Consider the following 26,241-nt stretch of genomic DNA (forward strand, 5'->3'; position numbering starts at 1 on the left):
GAATGTTGGAAGGTGCCCGCAACGGGCACTAGGGTATTTTTTGTCACTTCACAGCATAGTCCTTTGCTTTTCCAGGAGAGTCAGCTTAGGAACGCTTTGCTTCATTCTAGGTCAGGCTACCCGCAGATAGAGACCCTCTCCTCTGCAGCCTTATTGCCGGTTACATTAAATACAGTACATGGCAAGAATTTATTAATACTGTACTGTAGTCAACATCCGTTAGTGATAGTGAAAGTTGTCCTACACAATAACCCTCCTCTCTCTTGTCTCCCTCACACCAGTCACAAAGGTTTTCAAGGGTAAGTGCAGGTTAATATATTTTTCTTTAGATGTTGTATTTTCTTTATTATTTTATATAATATTACAGTATTGTAATCATTTTTATAGGAATATTTTTGGGTTGTGGAATGAATCATCTGAGTTTCTGTTATTTCTTATGGGGAAATTTGCTTTAATGTACAAATGCTTTGGATTACAAGTATGTTCCCAGAATGAATTACGCTCACAAATCAAGGTTTTACCGTACTTAATTTTAAGCAAGACATTGTTATGATATAGGGCAGAGGAGTATTGGGAGGAAAAACAAAGGTATGAAATTAAGGAAAAGAATATGAGCAAAATTCCGGAAGTAAGAAAACAAGGTCTTACTTTCAAGGAATAGTAATTATCTAATTTGAATGCTAAGGAAACAGACATTCAATGCACAGTAGTTTCTGATGCCTGCCTTCCTCCCCAATAGGACAGACACTCCAGGGTCAACTTGTACCCTTCCTGCCCCAGACTTAGACTTAGCCACTTCTCCCAAACAAAAAGCTAAGTAATTTTCACTTTAGGTTGTATCCAAACAAACACCACACGGCTTTGATGGCCCTTTCAAAATAAAACCTGAAGAACAATAAATATTAAAGAATTTAACTAGTATCAAAGCATGTTCAAGTTGTGGCCTGTATTTGTTAAGGGACATCTCTCAAAGGAAACCATAAGCAAAAACAACTTTGCTGCAACAACTCTGATTTTATGCATTTCAAGTTGGTATTTTAAACAAAAAATTTCATTATAAATTTTTGTACACAGCTTTCAAAAGGTATGGCCAAAGAAACTGAATCTGTTTTTATAGCAATAAGCTGTAACTATTACAATATTCAGAAAACTGATTTCACTTCTACTTCAGATCAAATTATTCATTTTGAAAGTACTGATTTTTATGCCACTCTGGTGTTTTATGATCATTACCTTATAACACCATAACCCAAATAATTGAGAGTATAAGTACAAAAGTGACACATGAAAAAAAAAAAAAAGATGGAATAATGAAGCCTAGTCCTATCCAGCTGATTTAAGCACCCATATTAGAGGAATTCATACACACTACTTCTTAGCTTTAGAAAAATCTGAAGTATGACAGCAACTTGTAAGGCCTCCTTTCTCATTATGTTCCCAGTACAAAAGGGGGGAGAATCTGCAAGATCATACATTTAATTTTTAAAACATCAGGCAAGGAAAAGGTCTGTGACTCTGTAAAGATCCAAAAATCTTCCTTACCTTTCGTTGTGACCACCTTTGCTCTGAATATGATTAGCTGTATGTTGTTCAAAGTAGTATTCCTCCAAGTTAAGTAGGAGCAAGGAAAATCTAAATTTGGAAAAACCAGAGCAAACAAAACGAAACCTCATGTTTATTATTTTTTTTAAGTATAAGAAAGCAGAATATTTAAAGCATCTGTTCTCAAAGCGTTTTTCCATTCATTAAATCAACAAGTACTTATTAAGTGTAGATCCTATACCAGAAACCCTTCTCTAGTCACTGGGAGAAAGCGACAGACAGACCTACCTGGCCAAGCCAAAAATAACACAAATAAAATTATTTACAAGTGGATTTTTTAACTCCTTTAGGAGAACCCCCAAATTTTATATTAAATTTTTTTTGAAATGTTTATTTACTTTTGAGAGAGAGAGAGAGAGCGTGCGCAAGAGCAGGGGAGGGGCAGAGAGAGAGGGAGACACAGAATCCGAAGCAGGCTCCAGGCTCTGAGCTGTCAGCACAGAGCCCGATGTGGGGCTCGAACCCGCAGACCGCAAGACCATGACCTGAGCCAAAGTCGGACGCTCAACCGACTGAGCCACCCAGGTGCCTGAGAACCCCCCAATTTTTTGAAATAAAACTTATTCTTGCCTGAACAAAACCTGGGGCTTTCCCATCTATGGAGTTTTTTCATCCTTTGTTTCCTCTGACCGACCACCAGACGTCCCCACCTCCCCTTCAGACTGCACCCCTCCTCCCGTTCTAGTGTTCCACCTTCTGGTTAGTTGGGTTTATCTTACGACTTCTACAAGATCATATGATTCTGAGAGTCAGATCTTTAGATACAGTCCAATGCTTTGGTGTTGAGTAAGTAAGTAAACTGAACAGAAGAGGACTGAAATGTAGATCTTTTAAAAGTTTTAAGTGCTTTAAAAGTATGAATTCAGTTGTATGGCCACAGAAATAAACACATGGCAAATAACTGAAAGCAAGTGTTTTGTCTGTTCTGCGGTGACATCGGGCAACACTGGCGGCATTCTACAGGGTCAGGAAAAGCTCTCACGGGCAGTGTGGGACTGGAGGTCTGGTGTGTTGGAGGAAGGTATCTCTGATATACATAGCAGATCAAGAATGTGTGTCTATCTCTGCTCCACTAACATGTGAATGAAAATATTTTTTAAATTGTAAGACCTCAGACCAAAGAAAACTGAAGAGTCACAAAGACAAGAGCAACAAATATGTAAGAAATGGAAAGCAGATGGGAGGACTCGCCAGAGATCGGAAACCAGAACGGCAGATGCCTCCAGTAGAAGATACCAATCGGTAGAAAACCAACTCAAGTCACAGGACTTCCAAAAAGTCCTGAAATTGCAGGAATCAGGTACCAAGAAGATAGGGAGGAAGCATGGGGGGCATGGCCCGAAGTCTGGATGAGTCAGTAGCCCAGATTCCTCCCCTGATGCCTATCCTACTTCGCTCTGGCACAGGTTTTTCTAGACAAAAACTGAGTAAGAGGCTCCAAAGCAGACACCAAGCACAGTGGAGAGCAAGGCTACGTACGGCGTGAAAAGAGAGTGATTAAGGAAAAAGTAGGAACACATAACCACTCCAAGCAACAGTTTGGCAGATTATTTTTAGGAAAAAACCGACTAGCTTTAGAGAAAAGACCTATGGATAGGAGTACTTGAAGGAGCCGGGTCTCTACAATATCATCCCTTACTGGAGCCCACCAGAAAGGGCCTGCCCACAGTGACACAGAATTACATGCTTCATGCTTCAATACGAATCGATAACTCAAGATCACCAGGCTCTAACATGAAGGAACTAGAGCAAAACAAGCGGAAGAACACAATGTGAAGTTCTAGACATAATACAGAGAACAGGAGCTCAAAAACCTATAATATACTTACAAAAAAGCCATTACATCCAGACAACAAGACATTGCTCGTTACAAAGAAAACCTGAACCAAAAGACAAATAACTCATAAATTAAAAATAATGACAGCAGGAACCAGCTTTACCATCCTCATAGGTAACTCTTTATTAGCCTATTTATTCTATGTCTTTAAGTCCATGAACAAGAATTAATCATTGGCTAAAATGCCAGAGCTCAAAGGCAAATGCTCACTATTAATTCTTATTCTGAAGTTGAATACAATCACCAGAGTTAGGATTGCTAGAACAGTCCTTTGATGCTTCAGATAATTGCCACGAAGGTTTAAATCAGAGACATACTTCCTAGTTACCTTGGCCCTTGTTTTTAGCTTGTGTCTTAATGACCTAAAAACCTTTGCTTGGGCTGGAGCTATATAATCCTTCCTTCCCCTTCTTGGTCCCCACTCCTCCTCTTAAGAGAAAAGGTAAAATAAGATAAGTATCTTTAGTAAGACAATGGCACAATTTTATTGCTATGAAGCACAAAGAACCTTCATAGACAATCGGCTCTTCCATATAATTATTAAAATATAACCCTATTCTTTGCCACAACATGGATGGATCTAGAGGGTATTAAATTACATGAAATTAATCAGAGAAAGACAAATACCATATGATTTCACTCATATGTGGTATTTAAGAAACACAACAAATGAATACAGGATAAAGAGACAAAGAAAAAAATAGACTCTTAAATACAGAGAACTGGTGACTGCCAGAGGGGAGGGGTTGGGGGGTGGCTGAAATAGGTAAAGGGATTTAAGAACACACCTGTGATGAGCACCGAGTAACGTACAGGCTTGTGGAATAATTATATTATACACTAAGTTTTTTAAAAAGAAAAATAAACATATATACATATATAATCCTATCCTTAATATTGTTAAAACATCCATACTACCCAAAGTGATCTGCAGAAATCATTGCCAAATCCAGTGTCATGAAGCTTCCCCCCAAGTCTTCTAGGAGTTTTGTACTTTCAGGTCTTGCATTTTAGGCCTGCAATCCATCTCGAGTTAATTTTTGTATGCGATTTTAAAGTAAGGGCCCAACTTCATTCTTTTGCATGTGGAAATCCAGTTTTCCCAGCACCATTTGTTGAAAACATTGTCCTTTTCTTTCTTCAAAAACTTTTTTAATATTTACTTATTATTTTGAGAGAGAGAGTGTGAGCGAGGGAGGGGCAGAGTGAGAGGGAGACATAGAACCCAAAGCAGGCTCCAGGCTCTGAGCTGTCAGCACAGAGCCCGACGCAGGGCTCGAACTCCCAGACTCCGAGATCATGACCTGAGCTAAAGTTGGATGCTCAACTGACTGAGCCACCCAGGCGCCCCATGAAAAGACTGTTCTTTTCTTATTGTGTGGCCTTGGAACACTTTTAAAGATCATTTGAGATTGATTTGGCAATGATTTCTTGGACAGGACACCAAAAGCAAAAATAAATGAATGTGACCACCTGAAACTTAAAAACTCCTGTGCAGCAAAGAAAATAATCAACAGAATGAGAAGACAACCTAAAGAACTGGAAAGAATATTTGCAAACCATATATCTGGTAAGGAGTTACTACTCAGAATATATAAAGAACTCCTACAGCTCAACAACAAAGCTTAACCCAATTTAAGAATGAGCAAAGGACTTTAATAGATACTTCTCCAAAGAAGATATACAAATGGCTGAAAAGTATATGAAAAGATATCCAATATCAATCATCAGGAAGGAGGAGGAGGAGGAGAACAAATGTTGGCAAGGATGTGGAGAAATGGGGACCCTTGCCCACTGCTGGCAGGAATGTAAAATGGGGCAGCTGCATGGAAAACAGTGTAGAGGTTCTCTCAAAAATTAAAGAAAGAACTACCACACAATCCACAGTCCCACTTCTGGGTATTTATCCAAAAGAATGGAAAAGGGGACCTCAAGGTATCAAGTGAGCATAACCAGGCTCACTGCAGTGCTGTTTACAACCTAAATGTCCATCAATGATGAATGGATAAAGAAAATGGGATATATGCATACAATGGAATATTATTCAGCTTTCAAAAAGAAGGAAGTCCTGTCTTATGCTACAACATGGATGAACCATTATGCTAGTGAAATAAGCCAGTCACAAAAAAACAAACACTACAAAATTCCACTCATGTGAAGCATCTGAGGTAGTCAAACTCTCACCAAGAAAAAACAGAATGGCCGTTGCTAGGAGCTGGCGGTAAAGGGAAAAGTAGAACAGCTTTTCAGGGAGTTGCTTTTCAGTGGGTACAGAGCTCCCGGTTTGCAAGACGGAAAAGTTCTAGAGATCTGTTGCACAACAATGTGAACATACTTAACACTACTGTACTATACACTTGAAAATGGTTACGACGGTAAAACTATGCTATGTGTTTTTTACCACAATTAAAAAAAATAGTATCAACCATTATAGAACTGGAGTCATCATTTGCTAAGTAACTTGTATCCTGCTTCATTTACTTTTCATTTCATACTTTGTAAGAAACGTAAAACACATGGTAAAGGGACAGAACCAAATTATTTAAAGTTAAAGGATGAAGGGATTTTTCTGAGTTTATTTTTCTCTCTACTGAAGTGTTTCGTTATGCCTGCTTTAAAATTTTTGTATGTAAAAATGGTTCCAATAAGGTTTCGTGGTATTTTGAACAATGACTTTTAAACCACATCCCCTGGAGGAAAAGGTTCTGTGAAATCGCTTTTATAACTTTAAATGATTTCTTTCCGAGGCTCTTGGCCCTGCCCCTGGGATTCCTCAGTTTAATCTGTCTTTACAGAGGTGTGGTGGGCTCTTCAGATTCTCCTGATAAATTCACTCACTCAGCAACTTAACTTTCTTGAAAAAGATGCTGTCCCATCCTCATGTCACCTAAATTTTAAAGGATACCATTCAACACTTAACCAATAGCATAAAATAAGCTCACCCTAGGCAGCCCTGACGGCAACCTTGTGTTCATGCCCACTCGGCCCCTACCCAACACTCCACTGATGAACAGTATGCACGATGGATCCAGAAGATTGTTCTAGTCGATTAGTTCTCTCGGTTGGAGCTGTACAACAGGCTTCGCTGTGTTGAGGAGAATTGCGTTACGTGCTCAATGGGAGAAAAGGCCCCGAGGCCTCAGTGATGCGTGCACGGGCACAGGAAGGGGCACGAGAGTCCTGTATCTACCATGTCTACTCTGGATACCCTGACACCATGCTTGGATTAAGCTAGATTCCAGCGCCCCTCCCAGTTACAGAGTTGGTTTAACCGAACTGGGCATTTTGGGTCAGCTTCCTAAAATGGCTCCGAAAACGAGGATGTTAAGAAAAACGCTCAACAAACGAGGCGAGAACACAGTCCTTGACTCACCATTAGAGATGTTTCCCCAATAAGACATTTGACGGTCTGAATACAGTCACTCACACACATATTATCCCACCTGTCATACTAATATTAATTTCTCCCTTCTTGATTCTGTTAAAAGACATCACGAGAACAAACCTTATTCTTTGACGAAGTTCAGATGAACTAATCTACTGTGTGTTCCTGACCGACCAGTCAGAATGCTGTCAAAAGAGATTCGCAAGATGTGACTTTACAGTGGATTCGTGCTAGAGACCGGTGGCAACGACTTCCTCTTCTAGTGGTTTATAAACAATCCATCTGATCTAGAAGTCGCACGAAGCCTGCTTATGCACGTATGCTCTTTCTGCACCTTTCAAAGTTCCTAGATCACGAAAACGATCCTGTGGTCCCAAACGCCAACCCTCCCAGCAGCTTACAGCAGGGGAGGGCACACGTTTTCACCCATCTTACGTAGGCTTATTCTGTTACTCTCAGTCTGAAGGTTCGTGTCATGACAGAGTACAAAATAAGAACCACTTTCTCTGTTATAAATCAATTTTACAGTAGTGGCCTGGGCCCTACCCAGCAGCCTGCTTATTTAAATTCAACATCAGGAAACTTAAAAAAATTTTTTTAATCTATAGCAGTTTTTAAAGCCACCACTCATTCCCATTTGGGGCTTTAACTTTCTTTTTGCTAATTAAAAAAAAAAAAAAATTATAAGCTCAGAGGAACACTACCTGTACAACCATCCTATGTTTAGTTGTTTGTCTGATTTTCTGTAACTCTTTACCAAAGACCATTTGGCATGAATGTTCTGAATTTTATTTTTGACAGTTTCACAACTTTCTGGATCAATATCCATTCCAGAAGAGTCCAGTAAAAATGTCTATCTTTTTTTTTTCTTCATTGAAACTTTCAATATCTGTCTTCTAAAAGTCTAGATACTATGTATGACAGAATCCTTCTTGATCCCGACCCTGGGCTTCAACAACAAATAACTTGCTATGGACTGCTTTTCCTGAAGGTTTCCAGCACTGCTACTTAATTCAGTAATTTCTCTTTAATATTCAGAATTTCACAGCTTTCAAGCTCTCTGTCTTAAGATAAATCAACATTTCAACAAGGAAACTCAAGAAACAATAACTGTATCTCACTAAGCATCGACTAAGTAAGGTCTCTTGTCATTTTCTGGGTGCTATTTCCTGTTTTCAATCTACATGAGGTACACATCCGCCATTTTTTCCCACTCACTCAGATGCCTTAAAACAAGTGAATGCAATGATCTCTGCTCCTCTTTCCAGTAAGTGCCCTGGGTGTTTCCCCCTCTGGTCATGGATTCCCCTGCAGTTGTGCTTCTTGACATTCGGGTGCACTGCCTCACTTCCTGACAGGTCTTTCCTTTTGTATAGCTCTGCAGCTTTTCAGCACTAGTTTCCAATCTGGAGTCCTGTCCTGCCAAGCTTCAGCACCATCGAAGACACACCGTTAATCATCTTCTGTAATAAAATTCGACTCATTTTATCATTCATGGTCCACACGATTGCACAGAGACATCTGTGTGACTAAATGTTATTTCTAGGTCTTGAACCCATTGTTTTCTCATGTAAATTACTGCCCCTTCTTCCCTTGGAGTAGCATTTCATCTCCTACCTGCTGTCTTCCAGTGTAACCAGTATCACCATTTCATCTGCCCTTGTGATCCTTTCCCTTGGGAGTAAGTTTAAAACTCTAGCCCTTGGCCAGACTCTAGGAAATTACATTCTCCTCTGACTTTGTGAGATGCAGTTACTTCCTGGACAAGATGGTTCAGATATCAAAATCCCTTTCATTGACCATCCGTAAAGCCAATCACTTCTGCTCTCAAGTCTCAACTATCTTTGAGAACAAATGGCAAAACTATCACCTACGCTCTCGAAGACTTTCAATTTCCTCATCAAGGGAGGATGCTCCATGAGCACTCCCTAAACTGTCGAGAAGCATAGTTCAAAGAAACCAAAAAGAAAAAAAAAAGAAAAGAAAAGGAAAGAAAAAGAGGAATACTTAATTACTGTTCTCTAGAACAGTGCTTCTCCAACGTGAATGTGTGTGCGATCATCCGGGGATCACGTTAAAGTGCAGGTTCAGATGCGAGAGATCTGGGGCACAGCCTGAGACTGCGCGTTTCCTAAGGAGCTCTGAGGCAGTGCTGATGCCACCAGCCCGTGGATTACCCCGAGGACAACAGATGCTAACCAACAGCCACGTACACCAGGCTTCGATCGTCCCTCAGTCATTCTACGTTTCTGAGATACCATAAAAATAAGTAGACCTCATTTTAAAACAGAAGCAGGATGCTGTGGTGGCACAGGAGATGGGCTCGGATAGGACAGTATCTTTTCTAGCCCTAGTTCAGCCGTGACTTGGCCATTAGACTTTTAGTCAAATCACTTTACTATAAAATTGAGGGGAGGGAGACAAATTAGATTACCTCAAGCCTCTTCTTAACCAGCGGGTTTATAGATTTACTAAATAAACCCGGGCTTACACAAATCAGCAGGAATCCCATTTCAGACATTATGGCAGATTACACGTCCAGAGAAACAATCTCAGTACAGAACCTCTAAAATTGCTGGATCAATTACTGAAATCTCTTTTCAAATGCTTGTCTGAGGTGATGGGAAAGTGAGGAAAAGCTTCAGAAGAGAGAAGTTAGCAGGCACTGGAGCAGTCTTTTCCCCTGGGTGTTTGCCCAACTCTGAGTATTAGAGAGCCCGTACTTATATGCCCTGTGTCCTGAGGGGACAGTGGGAAGGGGGACAGGGGTAGAGAAAGCTAGAATCCCTAAAGTTAATACCCTTGAAGGATGGAAATAAAAACCACCTCCCACCCTTCCCCAGAGGGAGATGGTAGGACCCAGGCTCTGGCTGGGCTGGGGACAAAGTCCGTCTTCCTTGAGAATGTGAAACCACCAGCCTGTCTTGATACACATCTGGGGCTAGAATTCACACTACTTATTTAGCCCAATAAAACTCCAGACAAACCAGTGTGGTCTCTCTCAGCACCCCAGGCAGAAATGAATGCAAATACTTTCTAGAAAACTCCACCTTAAATCCAGGTCTGCAAGGACTCCCAAGAAGGAGCTTCCAAGGAACAAGAAGACACAATCAAAAAATCATAAAATAAGGAACAAAATTACTGAATGAGGCTCAATACAAGCAACAAACTATTCAATCAAACATGTATAAGCTACAGATAGCTTATTTCCTATATCTAAGCACTCCAATAGAGAAGTTTAAAGAAACAGAAGGACATCAAAAGTATAACAGAGAAACAGACTTTTATCAAAACTGATCAGGCAGTTATAAATGACCCCCCCCCAAAACTAGAAATTTAAAAATAATTGAAATTAGAACAAACTAATGATATAGACAGCAAATTAGGCAACTAGAGAAAAAAATGTAAAATGTAAGATAGATTTAAAGAGTCCATAAGGCAGCACAGAAAAATACATATTAAAGAGACTTTACGAGAAATAAAAGTAATATCCTAAGAGCTGAAGGCCTGGCTCCAAATTTTCTAAAACTGTTTCAGCTTTTGAAATACCAATCAGGACAGGTGAATAAAAAGAAATTTTTATACAGACAAACAGCAAAGCACTACAAAGAGGAGATCTTAAAAGCAGCCAGAGAAAAGACAGAGATCAATGTTACAAAGAACAATCAGACTTAAATGATAGGGGGTTGTGGGGTGCCTGGGTGGCCCAGTCGGTTAAGCGACCGACTTCGGCTCAGGTCATGATCTCACAGTTCCTGAGTTTCAGCCCCACGTTGGGCTCTGTGCTGACAGCTTGGAGCCTGGAGCCTGCTTCAGATTCTGTGTCTCCCCCCTCTCTCTACCCCTCCCTCACTCACAGTCCGTCTCTCTCTCTCTCTCTCTCTCTCAAAAATAAACAAACATTAAAAATTGTTTTTAAAAAAATGATAGGGGTTTGTGGCAGGCTGGTCTCCTCTAGAATAAAAAGTAGCCTCCTGCAAAGCTCCACACAAACCCACTATGCTTCTATGTCAAACAGTCCAGACAAACGCAAGGCTTGGACCCCAGTGTCTTAATTATGCCAGGGAAAGTGCTGGTGGTTCCTTAACCACGGGCACAAATACATCAAATCCTGTCCCTATCCTGCCATATCATATGGCCTCAAGTGCAAGGCTTACCAGCCCCAGTCAGGTCAGAGAAGGGGCGAGGCCAACGCATAGCCACAAACGCTGAGCTGGATGGTGAGTCAAGTCTCCATCACAACACAGCTCTACTGTTTCCTGGCTCCTGGTCATTCCATGGGGTCCAGGTTTCTCCTGGAGTCTGAAGCCTGATCTTACCACGTAGCTAAGAGCTGTACCTTGGGGCAAGGCACACCTTTTCTCTTAGTTTGGGAGCTGAGATCCCCTCCACCAAAAAATGCTTCAGCAAGTCGGGTGCATATTCCCTGGATATCTCCCTTCATTTGCGCAATCTTCAAACTGCTGAGAAAATTACAGTTGACCCCCAAACAACATGGGTTTGAACTGTGCTGACCCACTTATATGTGGATTTTTTTCAATACATATACCACAGTATTGTAGATGTATTTTGTCTTCCTTATAATTTTCTTAATGACATTTCTTCTCTAGTTTACGTTATTGTAAGGATACAGTATATAATACATATGATACACAAAATACTTGTTAATCAACTGTTTGTTATTGGGGAGGCTTCCAGTCAACAGTAGGCTATCTAATAGTTAAGTCTGGGGAGAGTCAAAGATTTTGTCATAGATTTTTGATTGCGCAGGGGGTTGGTGTCCCAAACCCCCTTTTGTTCAAGGGCCAAAAGTATACATCTAGCAAGACTGATTTCCAAAACAAGAACATAAGCACATGTTCAGACAGACAAGAAGAGTTTAGTACCATTAGGGGAACTTCTAAAGGATATTCTTCAGGAAAGAGAAAATAATTCTACATGGAAGATATGATAGGCAAGAAGGAATGCTGAACTAAGACAATGGTAAACATGCATGTAAAACTATATAAACATAAACTAGACAATTGTAAAATCTAATTTATAGGTTTAAAATACAGACTGAAAATACTAGACAATAAGAGACTATAATTTGGATGGGACAGAAGTATTCCAAGGTCCTTATATTGTTAGGAAGGTGGCGGGGAGTGGGGTGGGATGGTAAGAGAATGATTAGCTTCAGATCTTAAGCTAAATATAAATGTTAAAATTTCAAGGTAAGCTCTAGAAAAACAGAAACAGAATATATAAGTTACCATATTCTTCAGGAAAGATGAAAGAGAACAGAGTCTTAATCCAAATGAAGGAAAAAAATAAGAAAAAAATTAAAGAACAAAATAAAAAAATAAAAATAAATCCAAATATATCTGTACCATAATAAATATAAATGGACTAAATTAATCTTTCAAGACAAAAATTATTATTAAAGAATCCAACTATAAAGCTATTTGTAAAAAATACGTCTAAAACCTAAGGACACAGAAAAGTTGAAAGTAAAAAAAAGAAAAATTCCATATAATGCAAATAACCCAAACAAAACTGATAGAGTTATATTAATATCAAACAAAACAGAAAAAAAAAATCATTCCTAGAAGAAGTCATCATATATTGACTAAAGATTCAATTTTGTAAGATAGCAATTTTAAACTTACATACTCAATAACAACCCCTGAAAATATAAGCAAAAATTGATGGAAATATTAGTCAAAGTTTGCATCATGAAGCATCTCTCGGTAACTGGTAAGTCAATCAAAAAAATTCATTAAGGAAAAAGAAGATCTAAACACAGTTAACAAGATTAACATAACAGATATACAGATATTATATCAATATTAATGTACATCTATTTTCAACCTCACATCAGTTTGTGACAAACAACTATAACCTAAGTCATAATAATTTCAAAGCATTAGTATTATACAGACCTTACTCACTAAACACAAATTAAAAATGAAAAACAAAATAATTTTCAAAATCTTTTGAGTTATAAATGTTAAATCACAATTTTACATGTCTGATGGGTAAAAGATGAAATCACAATGGTATATAGGAAAATAAAACAAGCAATGAATTCATTAAATGGCCATACCCATTTTATATCACATTAAAACAAATTTCTTGGGGGGGGGGGGGGCACCTGGGTGGCTCAGTCAGTTGGACGTCCGACTTCGGCTCAGGTCATGATCTCATGATCTGTGAGTTCGAGCCCCGCGTCAGGCTCTGTGCTGACAGCTCAGAGCCTGGAGCCTGCTTCAGATTCTGTGTCTCCCTCTCTCTCTGCCCCTCCTCTGCTCACACTCTATTCTCTCAAAATTAAATAAATATTAAAACAAAATTAAAAAAGATTTTCTTGGGGCGCCTAGGAAGCTAGGCAAGTTTGAGCATCCACCTTTGGCTAAGGTAATGATCTCACGGTTCATGAGTTCAAGCCCTGCATCGGGTTCACTGCTGTTAGTGCAGAGCCAGCTTTGGATCCTCTGTCCCCCCCTCTCTCTGCCTCTCTCTCTCTCTCTCTCAAAAATAAATAAACATTAAAAAAATTTTTTTTTCCTTAATGAAAATCATACAGCAAATCCACTCAAAATGTATAAGCATTCTCTTGTGTCTTCTTAAACAGTAGCCATTTTGGAGGAAATTAATGTCAGACAGCAATGAGGGCATAAGGTGAAGGGCTAGTAATGTAGTTTGGGTAAAGCCAATGTAAATTTTAAATTACTCAAAATATTTACAGCATTTATTTTTTCTCCCACTGTTTTTTTGTTTGCTCTTATGTGAGAAAAACACGTCCTATTTCTGAGTCACAGGCAGATTTCCTTCAACCCTTCAGCATTCTAACTGCTGATTCCGCAGTTAAGTCTCCAAATTCAACACCGGGCACATCCCAATTGAGATACTGAAAGAATGGGATGCTCAGTCTCGGAAATGAAAGAATAAACAGGAGTACAGCAAGTCACTTGGCCCTCTCAACCAGCATCATTAGTATAATAAATACAGAATCAACTGATAACACTTGAAGTAAAAGATATTTAACATCAGCCAAGAAATTTGGGATCAGCATAACCAAGGGAATTAAACACACATGGAATGTTTGAGGCAAAGATGAATTTGAAGAAGTGTCTTATGTAAAAGTATTAATGAAACATGTGTGCCCAATATAGAATTCACGATCACTAATGTTTTATCCTAGAATGACAGCTTGTAAGCTATAGCTAAGTAATTTGCTGTACAACCTTAGAGAAAAATTTGACTCCCCAATAGAGTATGCCTTAGGTTATCTAAATTTCTGTATCACCCCAGAAAAAAATAGCTATTCTTCCATCATACCACTCTAGATGTGAAGATAAAAATATTTAACAGTTAACCTACTCCTAAATCTTGAAATAGAAAAATCTTAAATGCAGCAGTTTGTAAAATATCCTTATCTGCTAACCCACTGGACGCGTTATTTCCAACAACTCCAAAGAAAGACACGAGTTGCCTTTTAAAAATGTTTTCCACTGATCTTCATTAAGACCTAACAGCACATTTTTTAATTAACATTTTTAATGTTTATTTTATTTACTTTAAGTTTATTTATTTTTGAGAGAGAGACAGAGAGAGTGAGCAGGGACGGGCAGAGAAAGAGGAGGAGAGAGAGAATCCCAAGCAGGCTCCGCACTGTCACTACGGAGTCCGATGTGGGGCTCGAACTCACAAACTTGTGAGATCATGACCTGAACTAAAACGAATAGTCAAACACTTAACCAACTGAGCCACCCAGGCCTCCCATTAATGTTTACTTATTTTTGAGAGAGAGACAGAGCGCAAGCAGGGGAGGGGCAGAGACAGAAGGAGACACAGAATCTGAAACAGGCTCCCGTCTCCGAGCTGTCAGCACAGAGCCCGATGCTGGGCTCAAACCCACCAACCGTGAGATCATGACCTGAGCTGAAGTCGGACGCTTAATCGACTAAGCCAGCCAGGCACCCCGACAACACATTTTTAAAAACCAGTAAAATTAATATAGTTCCTGGCATCTAAATCTTAACCAGAATACTAATGTACTTTTAATGACCAAGTATCTCTTCATTTTCTGATACACTACCGAAAATTCCCAAAGCATTCTTTACAAACATGACTAATAAATGGTACTACTGTACAGCTGGTCAAGCCAGAAACCTGAGTGTAGGACTGCCAGGCTGAGCAAACAAAAATACAGGATACTAGTTAAATCTGAATTTCAGACAAATTACAAAAAAATTAATATAAGTATGTAGCAAATACTGCATGGGACATACTTGCACTAAAAGATTTTTCATTATTCATCTGAAATTCATTTAACTGGGCACCCTGTATGTTATTTGACAACTCTAGCTGGGATTCTTTCTCCGTTGCCTCCTACATGAAATCTACCACACCAAGACCTGTCAATTCCACCTCCTAAGAACATCTCCTAAGTGTAAAATCCATACACTTTTCTCCATTTCTTCTGCCTCCGCTTTGGTCTCAGCCACCAAGAATCTCCCAACCGGTCTCTCTGCTTCTATCTTTGTAGAAATATCACTTACTCTAAATGCAGTAGCATCAATTTAATACTAAAAGAAATAAATGCTAACTTCAGGTTTCTCCTTTTCTGAGGTTATTACTGGGTAGTGGTAGAAATCTAAAATCTCTAAAGCAGCATGAGAGGTGAGGCCTTTTATTAAGGGTCACCTCCGAAGGAGTCCCAAGGAAAGAAACAGTTCTCTTGGGTATGCTTGAGCAAATGGCCTATATCAATCACTGTGCTAATTGGTGTTTATTGCCACAAAGGGATGAGCTAGGAAAAATCTGTGCAGAAATAAAGTTTGCTTTTTAAAGTTTATTTATTTTGAGAGAGAGTGAGCAGGGGTAGGGCAGATAGAGAGGGAGAGAAAGAATCCCAAGCAGGCTCTGCATCGTTGGCACACAGCCCAACACAGAGCTGGATCTCACGAACCCTGAGATCATGACTTGAGCCTAAACTAAGAGTCGGATGCTCAACCGACCGAGCCACCCAGGCACCCCGGAAATGAAGGTGCTTTAAAATAAATCGCCTTGTCTTTCAGAGTGAATTCTAAGATTTATAGAGAGTGCGTGGTTCTAGCCTACATCTGCTTGTGAGACAGATTCCTTTCATTCAACTGGTACTCTAAGGACATCTTCGGGGTTAAAGTCCACTCATCAGCCCAAGGTTGCAAAGTCGGAAAGCAGAGTATTAAAAAACGTGGGCAGTCAGCAAGTAAGATCCAAATAACTCTAAGATATATGGCGCCAACGTCTTCAGATTCCTGATATGGCAAGTGCAGACTTTAGGATTTGTGCGACATTGTAGAGCTGTATAAACTAAGCAAATTAAGCAAAAATTACAGCTATTGAATGAACTGACAAATCTAAAGAAAACAGGTTTTCCTCTTATGAAAGAGGCCACAGAATTGTTACAAATAACTCTTTGATCAGAGAACATGAGGGCAATTCAAGTGTTTCTAAGGTCTTACAATGCAAATTCGAACATCCATCTATTTAATACAGAATACCCCCAATTCTTAACGGTGTTGGTACAGAACAAAGAAACTCTACTCAAGCTCCTTCCAAATGAAACAAGCATTATAAATGAAGTCAGAAGAGCCTCTACAAGTATGAGTTACTTTATTTAGGGTCCAGTCATTATTTAAAAAACAAGCGTTTCTGGGGATGCCTGAGTGGCTCAATCGGTTAAGCATCCGAATTTGGCTCAGGTCATGATCTCATGGTTTGTGAGTTCGAGCCCCACATTGGGTTCTGTGCTGACAGCTCAGACCCCGCAGCCTGCTTCGGATTCTGTGTCTCCCTCTCTCTCTGCCCCTCACCCGCTCACACTCTGTCTCTCTCTCTCCCTCTCTCAAAAATAAACATTAAAAAAAAAAAAGGCATTTCTGTGGATAAAAGGCTAATCACAAAACCAGAAACATTCTTGAAAGCCATGTCTGAGATATGTTTTTTTGATACATCTTATCTTCTTCTCTACAGTGGGGAATGAAATTTCAACCTACGGATATCCTGGCCAGGCCAACATTATAGATTAGAAAAGGATATGAATGTTTGGACAAAACGGATCAAATCAACACCTATAAAACAGGTGTGGATGTTGCAAGATCACGCAAACCTTGAAGTCTCCACCTGTATTTCCATGTATAATCTGCTTTGTTGGTGTCCACTGTAGAGGCCAAGGGCAGGCTGTCCCAAAACGTGCCCCTGCGGCATATTTTACATAAAAGTTACTTAAGAAATAGCCAATGCAGGGACACTCAGACCCTCCTCCCGCCTGAAATCAGGAACAGAATCTTCCAAATGAGAAATACCCTCCCTACTAAGAAACAAAAAGACATCTTTATCACCACAGATAAGGCCTTTAAAGCCAAGAAAGCTGTAGAAACAAACCTTATCCCCCCCCCCCATCTACTACCTCAGCCTAAATTCTACCTTGAATTCCCTACTAATTAAAGCTCCCAAACACCTGTTTTCTTTATCCTATCAATTCCTCACAAATGTATCGTCTCTTTGTCTGAAATGTGAAAGAACTGCCTGCCTTGGTCATTTCTTTAGGTCTCTATTTTAATATTGGGCCTCTGCAGACAAGTCATAAAACTTTGCTTTTCTCCCCCTGTTCATTTGTTGTATGCAAATTGAATTTAGCCCAGCTGGAAGACCTTCAAAGGTAAAGGAAAATTCTTGTTTCCTGCCACCGCTGATCACACAACAACGTGACAGGCTAGCAGAACTCCTAGATAACTTATTCTCACAATCAAAATAACGACTGTAAAATAATTCGTTCCCAGTTCCTTTTGACATCCGAGACTACAGACCCGAAATTCAGCAAGCTATTTCGCTCACCAGTAATTTACTTAGGGCAGAAGTGACCTTTTTTAGAAATGACTTCCCTTGGAGGCGGAGAATCAGAAACTAAACGGGTGCCGCTGCTCAGAGATCATTTGATTGAGCTCGCGGGACCCCAAATCCCTACTGGGATCTGGGGACAATGACTGCTGTGCCTCACCTCGCGTCTGAATGCAAAGCCTTCCAATGCACTTGTCTTGTATATAATGAGACCCATCGCTCGGTACAACAAGTTTGTGGGGTGGCCCTTGGCTTTTCGCAGAATAAGGCCTTTCTTGCGGCCCACCTCGCGGCCCGGCAGGGCAGGGAGCCGGGCAGGCCCTTGCCTTGGCCTATCGTCTGAAGAAGTCGACAAAAAAAGGCGCAATAAAGCGTGGTATCCAGGTCCGTCCCGGCGCAGGCGGGGTGGTCGCCGACCGCGGAGGGCAGCCCTGGCGGAACGCCCCTACGGCGCCCACGCAGTGCCCGGACCCGGCGCCGGTGACCCGCGGGGGACAGGGGGAGGCCGCCGGCCCGCGCACCGCCAGCCGCACCCCTCCAGAGAACGCCAGGGCTCGCGTCCCGGGCCGGGGCGCCGGGACCCTCGCGGCCTCTTCCGGGTGAGCCGCGTGGCCCCACCTGCGCCCGGCTCGCTACCCGACCGGGACGCGACCCCGGCCCCGACCCGGCTCCCGGGCTCCGGCCGCGGCCCCCGCCCGAGCGCCCGGCATGCTCCGGGCCCCGGCCTTTGTGCCGGGTCCCCACACCGGGTCCGACCTCTCGGGGCCCGGCCGGAAACCCGGCTCCCGCCCCCGAGCGGGCCCCCCTCCCCCGGCCTCCGACCCCGGCTCCGGCCCTCCCCGCCTCCGCCCGCAGGCCGGGGCCGGCGCTCACCTCTCCTTGGAGTAGAGCTGCAGCTGCTGCTCCCGCCGCTTCTTCCGGATAAACGCCATGGAGGGAGGGCAGGGCGCCGGCGCGCGGGGACGCACGGCTCGGGCGCCTCTGCAGTCCGCGAGGAGTCCGGGACGCGCCTGGGAGGCGGGCCCCGCGAGCCGGCCCGCGAGGTCCCGGCCGGGAGGGGAGTGCGGCTGGGGGGCCTGGCTTCGCGCGCGGCGGCGCCGCTGGGCGCCCCACCGCCTGACGCTGCGCCCCCAGGGCCCGCGGCGTCCGGGCCGCGCTCAGCGGAGCATGTTCGCGTGGGGACTCCCGCGGCGCCGTGACTCAGGCCGGAGGAGGGGCGCGCGCTGACCCGAGGCGCCCGACACTCTGGCCGCCGGGTGCGGGGGAAGCACCGGGGCCAGCCTGCGGTCTGTGCTTACGCGCCGAACGTTCCCCGCTCAGTCACCCGCTGCACAGCCCCGTTTTGAATGTTGCACGCGTGAAAACGGAAGCTTGCCCGTGGACTGCCCCCACGTTGCTGGCCACCGGGACTCCAAATAACACCGTTTGGGGCTCTCGATCTCTTGGTAGTTGAAATGCTTGGTCGCATGACTTCTCTTTCTCTCTTTTTCTAACGGCTTTGTTGAGCTAGAATTCACACAGCAAGCAGTTCACCCATTTAGAGTGTACCATTCGGTGATTTTTACCACGGTAGCAGATATGCAGAACTCCCCCCCCCCCCCCCCCCCGCCCAATACCCTTCGGTTATCACCCCCACGTCCTCGAAGCCCAGCATGAGCAAGCACTTATCAACTTTTCTGTGTCTATGAACTTGCCTATCCGCAACATTTCATATAAATGCAATCGTACGTTATGTAGCCTTTTATGTCTGGCTTCTTTCATTTAGCATGAATGTTTTTCAGATTCATTCATGTATCTGTACTTTATTCTTTTTTATTGCTGGAGAGAGAGATCCTAGCGTACGGACGTACCCCATTTTGTTAATCCATTCATCATTTGGCAGTTATGAATAATGCTTCTAAGAACATTCTTGTACAAGTTTTTGCACGGACCGATGTTTTCATTTCTACTGACTACCTGCCTAGGAGTGGAATTGCTGGGTCGTGGAACTCTACGTTTAAACACTTGAGAAACTGCCAAACTGTTTTCTTTTTTTTTTTTTTTTTTTTGCCAAACTGTTTTCTAAAATGGCTGCACCATTTTACGTTTCCACCAGCAGGGTATAAGGGTTCTAATTTCTTCACATTCTTGCTGGCACTTGTTATTATCTGACTTCTTGATTATAGCTATATCCTAGTGGGAGTGAGTAGTATCTCACTGTGTTTATGACTCCTTCATATATCCTGAGCATGACTCTGTGACTGTAAAGGATTTCTAGAATAACAAACTTCTAAACTGTATATATGCTAACACGTATGTATTATCTTACAGATCTGGTTCTGCAGAGTTAGATTTCTAAAAGCTTCAGGGTAAATGAGTATTTCAGCTCGCTAGGATGTGGCAGGACATCTCTGAAGGAAAGATGGAGAACCAGGAATAAAAGCCAGGGCCGGATCTTACTGAACTTGATCCCCGCAGCATTGGAAAAATGATATGCATAAAGGGGGCACTCATTACAAGCGTTTGGGAAGGAGTGAGGGTGTGCGGATACCCTGTAACTTGCACTGAGTCCCTTCCGTGTGACCAAGTACTGCACAGAACCTGTAACTGTACAAACGTGTCCGAGGCGTTAGCCCCAGTATACCTCTAGGAAACTCTGATTTAGTCGGGTGGCCAAGACAAATACAGGAGTAGATCCACGATGAAACAGGATGATATAACTGCAAAGAGGCACAATGTGATAGCTTTCTATATGACAAGTACACAATACATATTAAGAGTTATAGGTATTATGAGGTACCACTTTTGGCTGGGAAAAGGCAAGAAAACAGCATGCACGTTTTCTTCTTTTAAACGTTAAAGGATGGGGCATCTGGATGGCTCCGTCTGTTAAGCGCCGACTTAAGCTCAGGTCATGCTCTCCTGGTTTGTGGGTTCAAGCCCCGCCTCGGGCTCTGCGCTGACAGCTCAGAACCTAGAGCCTGCTTCAGATGCTGTGTCTGCCTCTCTCTGCCCCTCCTCAGCCTGTGCTCTCTCTCTCTCCTAAGTAAAGAAAGAAAGAAAGAAAAATAAATATGCATTAAACATTAAAGGATAATGTGATTCTGGTAGGCAGAGTGACAAGCAATTTCTCCTTGACCGAACTTTAGCCAGGCCTCTTTGAACTTCTTTGTCAATTAGGCCTCAACCGTGCCCCATAAAGACTACAGACTCTCAGCACAAATGATTTTCTCCACACCCTCACCCACGTTAAAAGACCTAAACCAACACTAGCATTGTTTCTAACAGCTCAAGACCTCACACCTGGGATGACCCTAGCCTCCTCTAACGTCCCCGTCTGAGAAAGCTCAAGGCTGCCGATAGAATTTCATGTTTGTTCTAGCCAACACCTGACATGAACCCCTGACTGCTGTTTCTTAGAGCATTTACTAAAAAGAGGTTCCAATTCTGAATTCTCTCTCTGAACCTGTGAGATGGACAAACATGTACCTCCTACAACTCAGGAATGCCTTTCTCAAGGACTTGAAAGCCATTCCTTTGAAATGTAATCATCAGGAAGGATCAGGCTTCTGTCTCCCAGTCCAGGAAGATAATTGCCAGGTAGCAGATACAGATACTGCCTTTACACTGATTAACCCTTTGTAATTCTTCACTTCCCCAGCTTTATCTTTGACAAGAGGAGGGGAAGAAACTCACTCAAAAGGATTTTCTAGAACAACGGCTCAGAAGACGGATGCTTCTGCCGTCACAGAGTGTATGTTGGTGGAGAATTGAGAGAACTGGGGCGGCAATTTCCTCAGCCCCCTTCCACCTCCAGATCCTTCTGGCATCTGCTCCTGTGCTTTCCTTACTGCTGTTTTGAGGTATATTTGCTCCTTTGAAAGACCAACTTCTTCCTTCTCAGCAATTTCGCTTTCATAATTGTGCTTTGTCTCTAGTCCCTTTCTCTCCCTTGCTTTGGCTATTTCTCCCTCCCTTTTGAATCATGCCCACCCAAATAGAAATACAGTTTTCAAAACACGGTCCTTTTGTTTCCTCTAGCTCCCCATTCTTAGCAAAACTTCTGGAGACATCTGTCCCTATGTGCTGCCTGCATTTTCTCTCCTTGGACTCCCTTCGATCTGTTCCAACAGGACTTCTGTTTCCATCATTCGACTGAAATGTCAAGTCACCATGTTCCTTGGTCACCTTTCTACCTTCAACTTCCCTGAACTCTTGGTGTTGCAGGGTGTTTTACCTCAATAACTGGGATTTGTGGTCTCGCTGCTTCGAAGAGTGAGGAGGTGGACACAAAATGAGCAGCACGAGAAAGTTTATTAGAGTATAAATTTAGAAAGTAAGAACAGTATGAAAGCTCCCTTTACAGGGAGGGAGCATTCTAAAGTGAATGCCCATGGACTACAGGCAAGTGTCCTTTTTTTTTTTTTTTAACGTTTTTCTTTATTTATTTAAAAAAATTTTTTTTTAATGTTTATTTATTTTTGAGACAGAGAGAGACAGAGCATGAACAGGGGAGGGGCAGAGAGAGGGAGACACAGAATCTGAAACAGGCTCCAGGCTCTGAGCCATCAGCCCAGAGCCCGACGCGGGGCTCAAACTCACAGACCGCGAGATCATGACCTGAGCTGAAGTCGGACGCTTAACCGACTGAGCCACCCAGGCGCCCCTTTTTTAAAAAAAAAATTTTTTTTTTAATGTTTGCGTTTTTATTTATTTTTGAGAGAGAGAGAGAGACAGAGTGTGAGTGGGGGAGGTGCAGAGAGAGAGGGAGACACAGATTCCAAAGCAGGCTCCAGGTTCTGTCAGCACAGAGCCCGACGGGGGGCTCGAACTCACAACCCGTGAGAGCATGACCTGAGCCGAAGTCAGACATTTAACCAACTGAGCCACCCAGGAGCCCCAAGTGTCCTTGCTTCATAAGTTCTAGTCAGCCTCCATATTCCCCCTTGTTCCTTCTCAGGTTTTACCCTTATTGGCTAGGTAACTCTAAATGCCTAGTCATTCCCTCTTGATTGGCTCGCTTCCATTGAATGAGGGGTGGTCTATGACCATACTGTTCCTTGTGGGTCATACATTTCATGGTCTTTTGGCAAATTCCTGAGGGGAACCTGAGGGGGAGTTGGTGGTATCTCTCACATTCTTAAGAGGAAACTTACCCCCGAGGGAGTTTGCTGTGGTCAAACTCTCCCAGCATTGTTCCAAAATATGTTTTTTCCCCACCCAGGGGCCTTGGGACCTAACCTTTCCCTCTCTGCCTGTTCTATCCTATCTTTTCCCTATCTGTTAGCAGAACTCCGCATACTTGAACGTCGCGTTCGACACAGCTCCTTATTGGAGTGCTTCCCTCCGTGAGTTCCAAGGCCCCACAGTTGCCTTGCTTTTCTCTTATGTTGGTCCTTACTCTTCCCCAGTCTCCCTGGCAGGGTTCTCCCCTGCCTAACTTCATACCATTGATTCTCTGCACTCACCATACAGGTCGTTCTACCCCGTGCTGTGATTGGGTGGGGTGGAGGAAGGAGGATCAGAGATATAGTCTTAGGTTTAGGTGTGGGTGAATTCAATTGAATAGCAAATTTCCAAGGTTCTACCCTGCAGAGACTTACCAGGGAAGACAAGAGGGAAAATTTCAGGACATATAACAAAGTAAAAGATTTCACTGGGGGATGACTGACAGATTGCTTTGTCCCCCAGGCAATGGAGTTTTGGACAGAATGTCGGACTTCCAATGAGGCTGAGTAAATAAGATAGTCTTCTGTTTTTACTTGTTTTTTAAATTTTTTTCAGAGAGAGAGCTCAAGAGGGAAAGGAGCAAAGGGAGAGAGAGAAAGAATCTTAGGCAGGCTCCACATTCAGCGTAAAGCCCAGCATGTGGCTCAATCCCACGACCCTGAGATCATGACCTGAGCTGAAATCAACCAGCTGAACCACCCAGGGGGCCCCAGCTCGAAGCCAATCTTACTTTGATCTTGAGTTGCTTACAAAACTAGTTTGAAGTAATGTTGTCGACCTCAAATCAAGGTGCTTGCACACCCCAGAAAACATGATGAAGCTCTGGAAGAGATCTCATCTCTTTACCCCCGCCCCTATTAGCATCCTCATAAACTCAGAGCTTTATTCTCTTGAAACAATTTTCATTCAGAGCTATTTTGCAAGGCCAAAACACATCTTTGAGCTCTCGGAAGTGTTTTTATTTTCATTGCACAGAATAAGCCCTAAAAACTTCAAAGAGCTTTGTACTCATCAATTTAAAAAAAAAAAAACAACTTGTGTTTGGAGGGGCGCCTGGGTGGCTCAGTTGGCTGCGTGTCTGACATCGGCTCAGGCAATGGTCTCACAGCTCATGAGTTCTAGCCCCGTGTGGGGCTCTGTGCGGACAGCTCAGAGCCTGGAACCTGCTTCGGATTCTGTGTCTCCCTCCCTCCCTGCCCTTTCCCCACTTGTGCTCTCACTCTCTCTCAAAAATAAATAAATAAACAAACAAACAAACAAACAAACATTAAAAAAAATTGTGTTTGGTCACAGATGAGGATGTGTAAATTTATGTACCTCCCACTTGCAAGGTGACCATCATCAGAGTAAGCAAGAACACTGTCTTCATCCTGTCCGTAAAATGAATATCTTTCACTAATGCATATTTCTGACAAATGTCTGCTTGAGTTATTTTTTAAAATCTTATGAATGGAAGATTACGTACAGCTGTGTACCATTTTCCTAACATAGCAGCAAGAAGGTTTTCAAAAATAATAAGGTGGAAGAACTGATGTTCTAGACCCTGACGACTGTGTGGCTGCCTGATATATCAATAAATAATTCTTGAAAAACTTTTTAGAAATCTTATGAAGTTGTCCATATTTAGCTCTTCTTAAGTAGAAGTGGTAGCCTATTTTTTTTTTTTTACCTAGACAATATGGTCAGTCATCATTCTCTTTTATATGTTATGTCTTGCTTCCATTATGCCTTTAAGCTTCCTGTTCTCTGCCTCAGTGCCATTGTATCTTTCACGCAACATTTCTCCCTGTCAACATCCTACCTACTTAAGTTGCCACTCAAGACTTTAAGGCCTTCCCTGATGCACCCAGGGAATTCATCTCACGTTCATTCACTCGAGACATGTTTATTTCACACCAAGATATGTCAGACGTCGTAATGGGCACTAGATAGTGACTTTACAAAGCTCACAGTCAAATGAGGATTTTAATAGTGATCCCAGTCTACCTTATATTACTGGGATCTTTCTCTCCATTTAGGTTGGAAACTCATTGGAAACAGGAACAGCAGCTTCTTGGTCTTTATATCACATTACTACTCACCACAGTGTCTTGCATCTCGTGGTTGCTCGGTAGTTTTTTTGTCACCACTGTGTCTGTTATGATTTGTTGCATTATAAGTAACAGAAAACTCAGTCAACAGTTTAAGTTCATTTTCCCACTATCGGCTATGTTTGAAAAGCTCAGGAGTATGATGTGACTTTTCTCTTAGGCTTACATCCATATGGTCCACAAGATCACCGCTTGGTTACCACGATCATACTTGGCTTCTGAACAGAAATAAGGAGGGGAGCGCCTGGGTGGCTCAGTCGGCTGAACGTCCGACTTCGGCTCAGGTCATGATCTTGCGGTTTGTGAGTTCGAGCCCTGCGTCGGGCTCTGTGCTGACAGCTCAGAGCCTGGAGCCTGCTTCGGATTTGGTATCTTCCTCTCTCTCAAAAATAAATAAACATTAAAAAAAAATTTAGAAATAAGGAGGAAAGATAGAGCCTTTCTTGTCCCTTTGACCAGGCAGCCAAAAGCATTCCCAGAAACATACTCCAGACTTTCACTTATATCTCATCAGCCAGAACTGTGATATAGGCAAGCCTATGGCAGCAATAGAGGCTAAGAAAAGTATTTGAATCTTGTAGGCAGGATTGTGGAAAGTAGCCAGGAAGAAGGGGATGGGGAATGGTTCTTGAGTCACCCAACCAGCAGTATGTACCCCGTTACTAAAATAAATAATAGTCAAGGACTTTACCTTGATAGTTCTTCTTAAGGAAGATCACTCTTGGACACTATTACTGTCTTCTCTATTTTTTTCTTCAACAAATATATACTGACTGTTTGCTGTGTGCCAGGCAATGCTCTAGGTGCTGGAGACACCGTTGTAAAGAAAATACAGTACTTGCCCTCATGGAACGTGTATCCTAGTGAGATTGAAAGCAAGGAATATCAATACAGGTAGGGATAAATGCCATGAAGACAAATAGAAGAACAGAACAAGGGCTAGAGTGTGAAGGTGGTAGGTACCGCTTTCAATAAGGGGGTCATGGAACCCCACTCTGATGATTGACATTTGAGCTAGTAAATGAATGAATTTAGATATGAATGTGAAGATCCCAGGAAGGGCATTCCAGACAGAGGGGACAGTAAACAGAGCAGCACTGAGACCTGAGCTGAAGTAGCTAAGCACAGGAAGGGAGGTGGAGCTAAGGCAGCTGAGGCCAGAGACATGGAGCTAGGGAGGGCACTAGACTATTCGTTATTATGTTATTACCATTATTGTCATCGTTGACGATGAGTGACAGAAGCCACCT

General features: G+C 42.5%; 1 protein-coding gene across 2 annotated transcripts in view; it reads right to left on the reverse strand.

The window, feature by feature from the left end:
- NSMAF (neutral sphingomyelinase activation associated factor) overlaps positions 1-19,240 on the reverse strand; it is a 60,689-nt gene extending 41,449 nt beyond the window's left edge. Inside the window, exons 1-2 of one of the 2 annotated variants that reach the window (XM_060610578.3) lie at positions 18,567-19,240; positions 1,543-1,632 (exon numbers count right to left, since the gene is read on the reverse strand). In XM_060610578.3, coding sequence (XP_060466561.2) covers positions 1,543-1,632; positions 18,567-18,625 — 149 coding nt within the window. In that variant the 5' untranslated portion in view covers positions 18,626-19,240. Of the gene's footprint in view, positions 1-1,542; positions 1,633-17,853; positions 18,388-18,566 lie in introns of those variants that run through there. The other variant, XM_060610579.3, reaches the window with a different exon arrangement.
- Between the last annotated feature and the right edge of the window lie 7,001 nt (positions 19,241-26,241).

This window comes from Panthera onca, chromosome F2, assembly GCF_046562875.1.
Source record: "Panthera onca isolate mPanOnc1 chromosome F2, mPanOnc1 haplotype 2, whole genome shotgun sequence".
Classification (NCBI taxonomy): Eukaryota; Metazoa; Chordata; class Mammalia; order Carnivora; family Felidae; genus Panthera; species Panthera onca.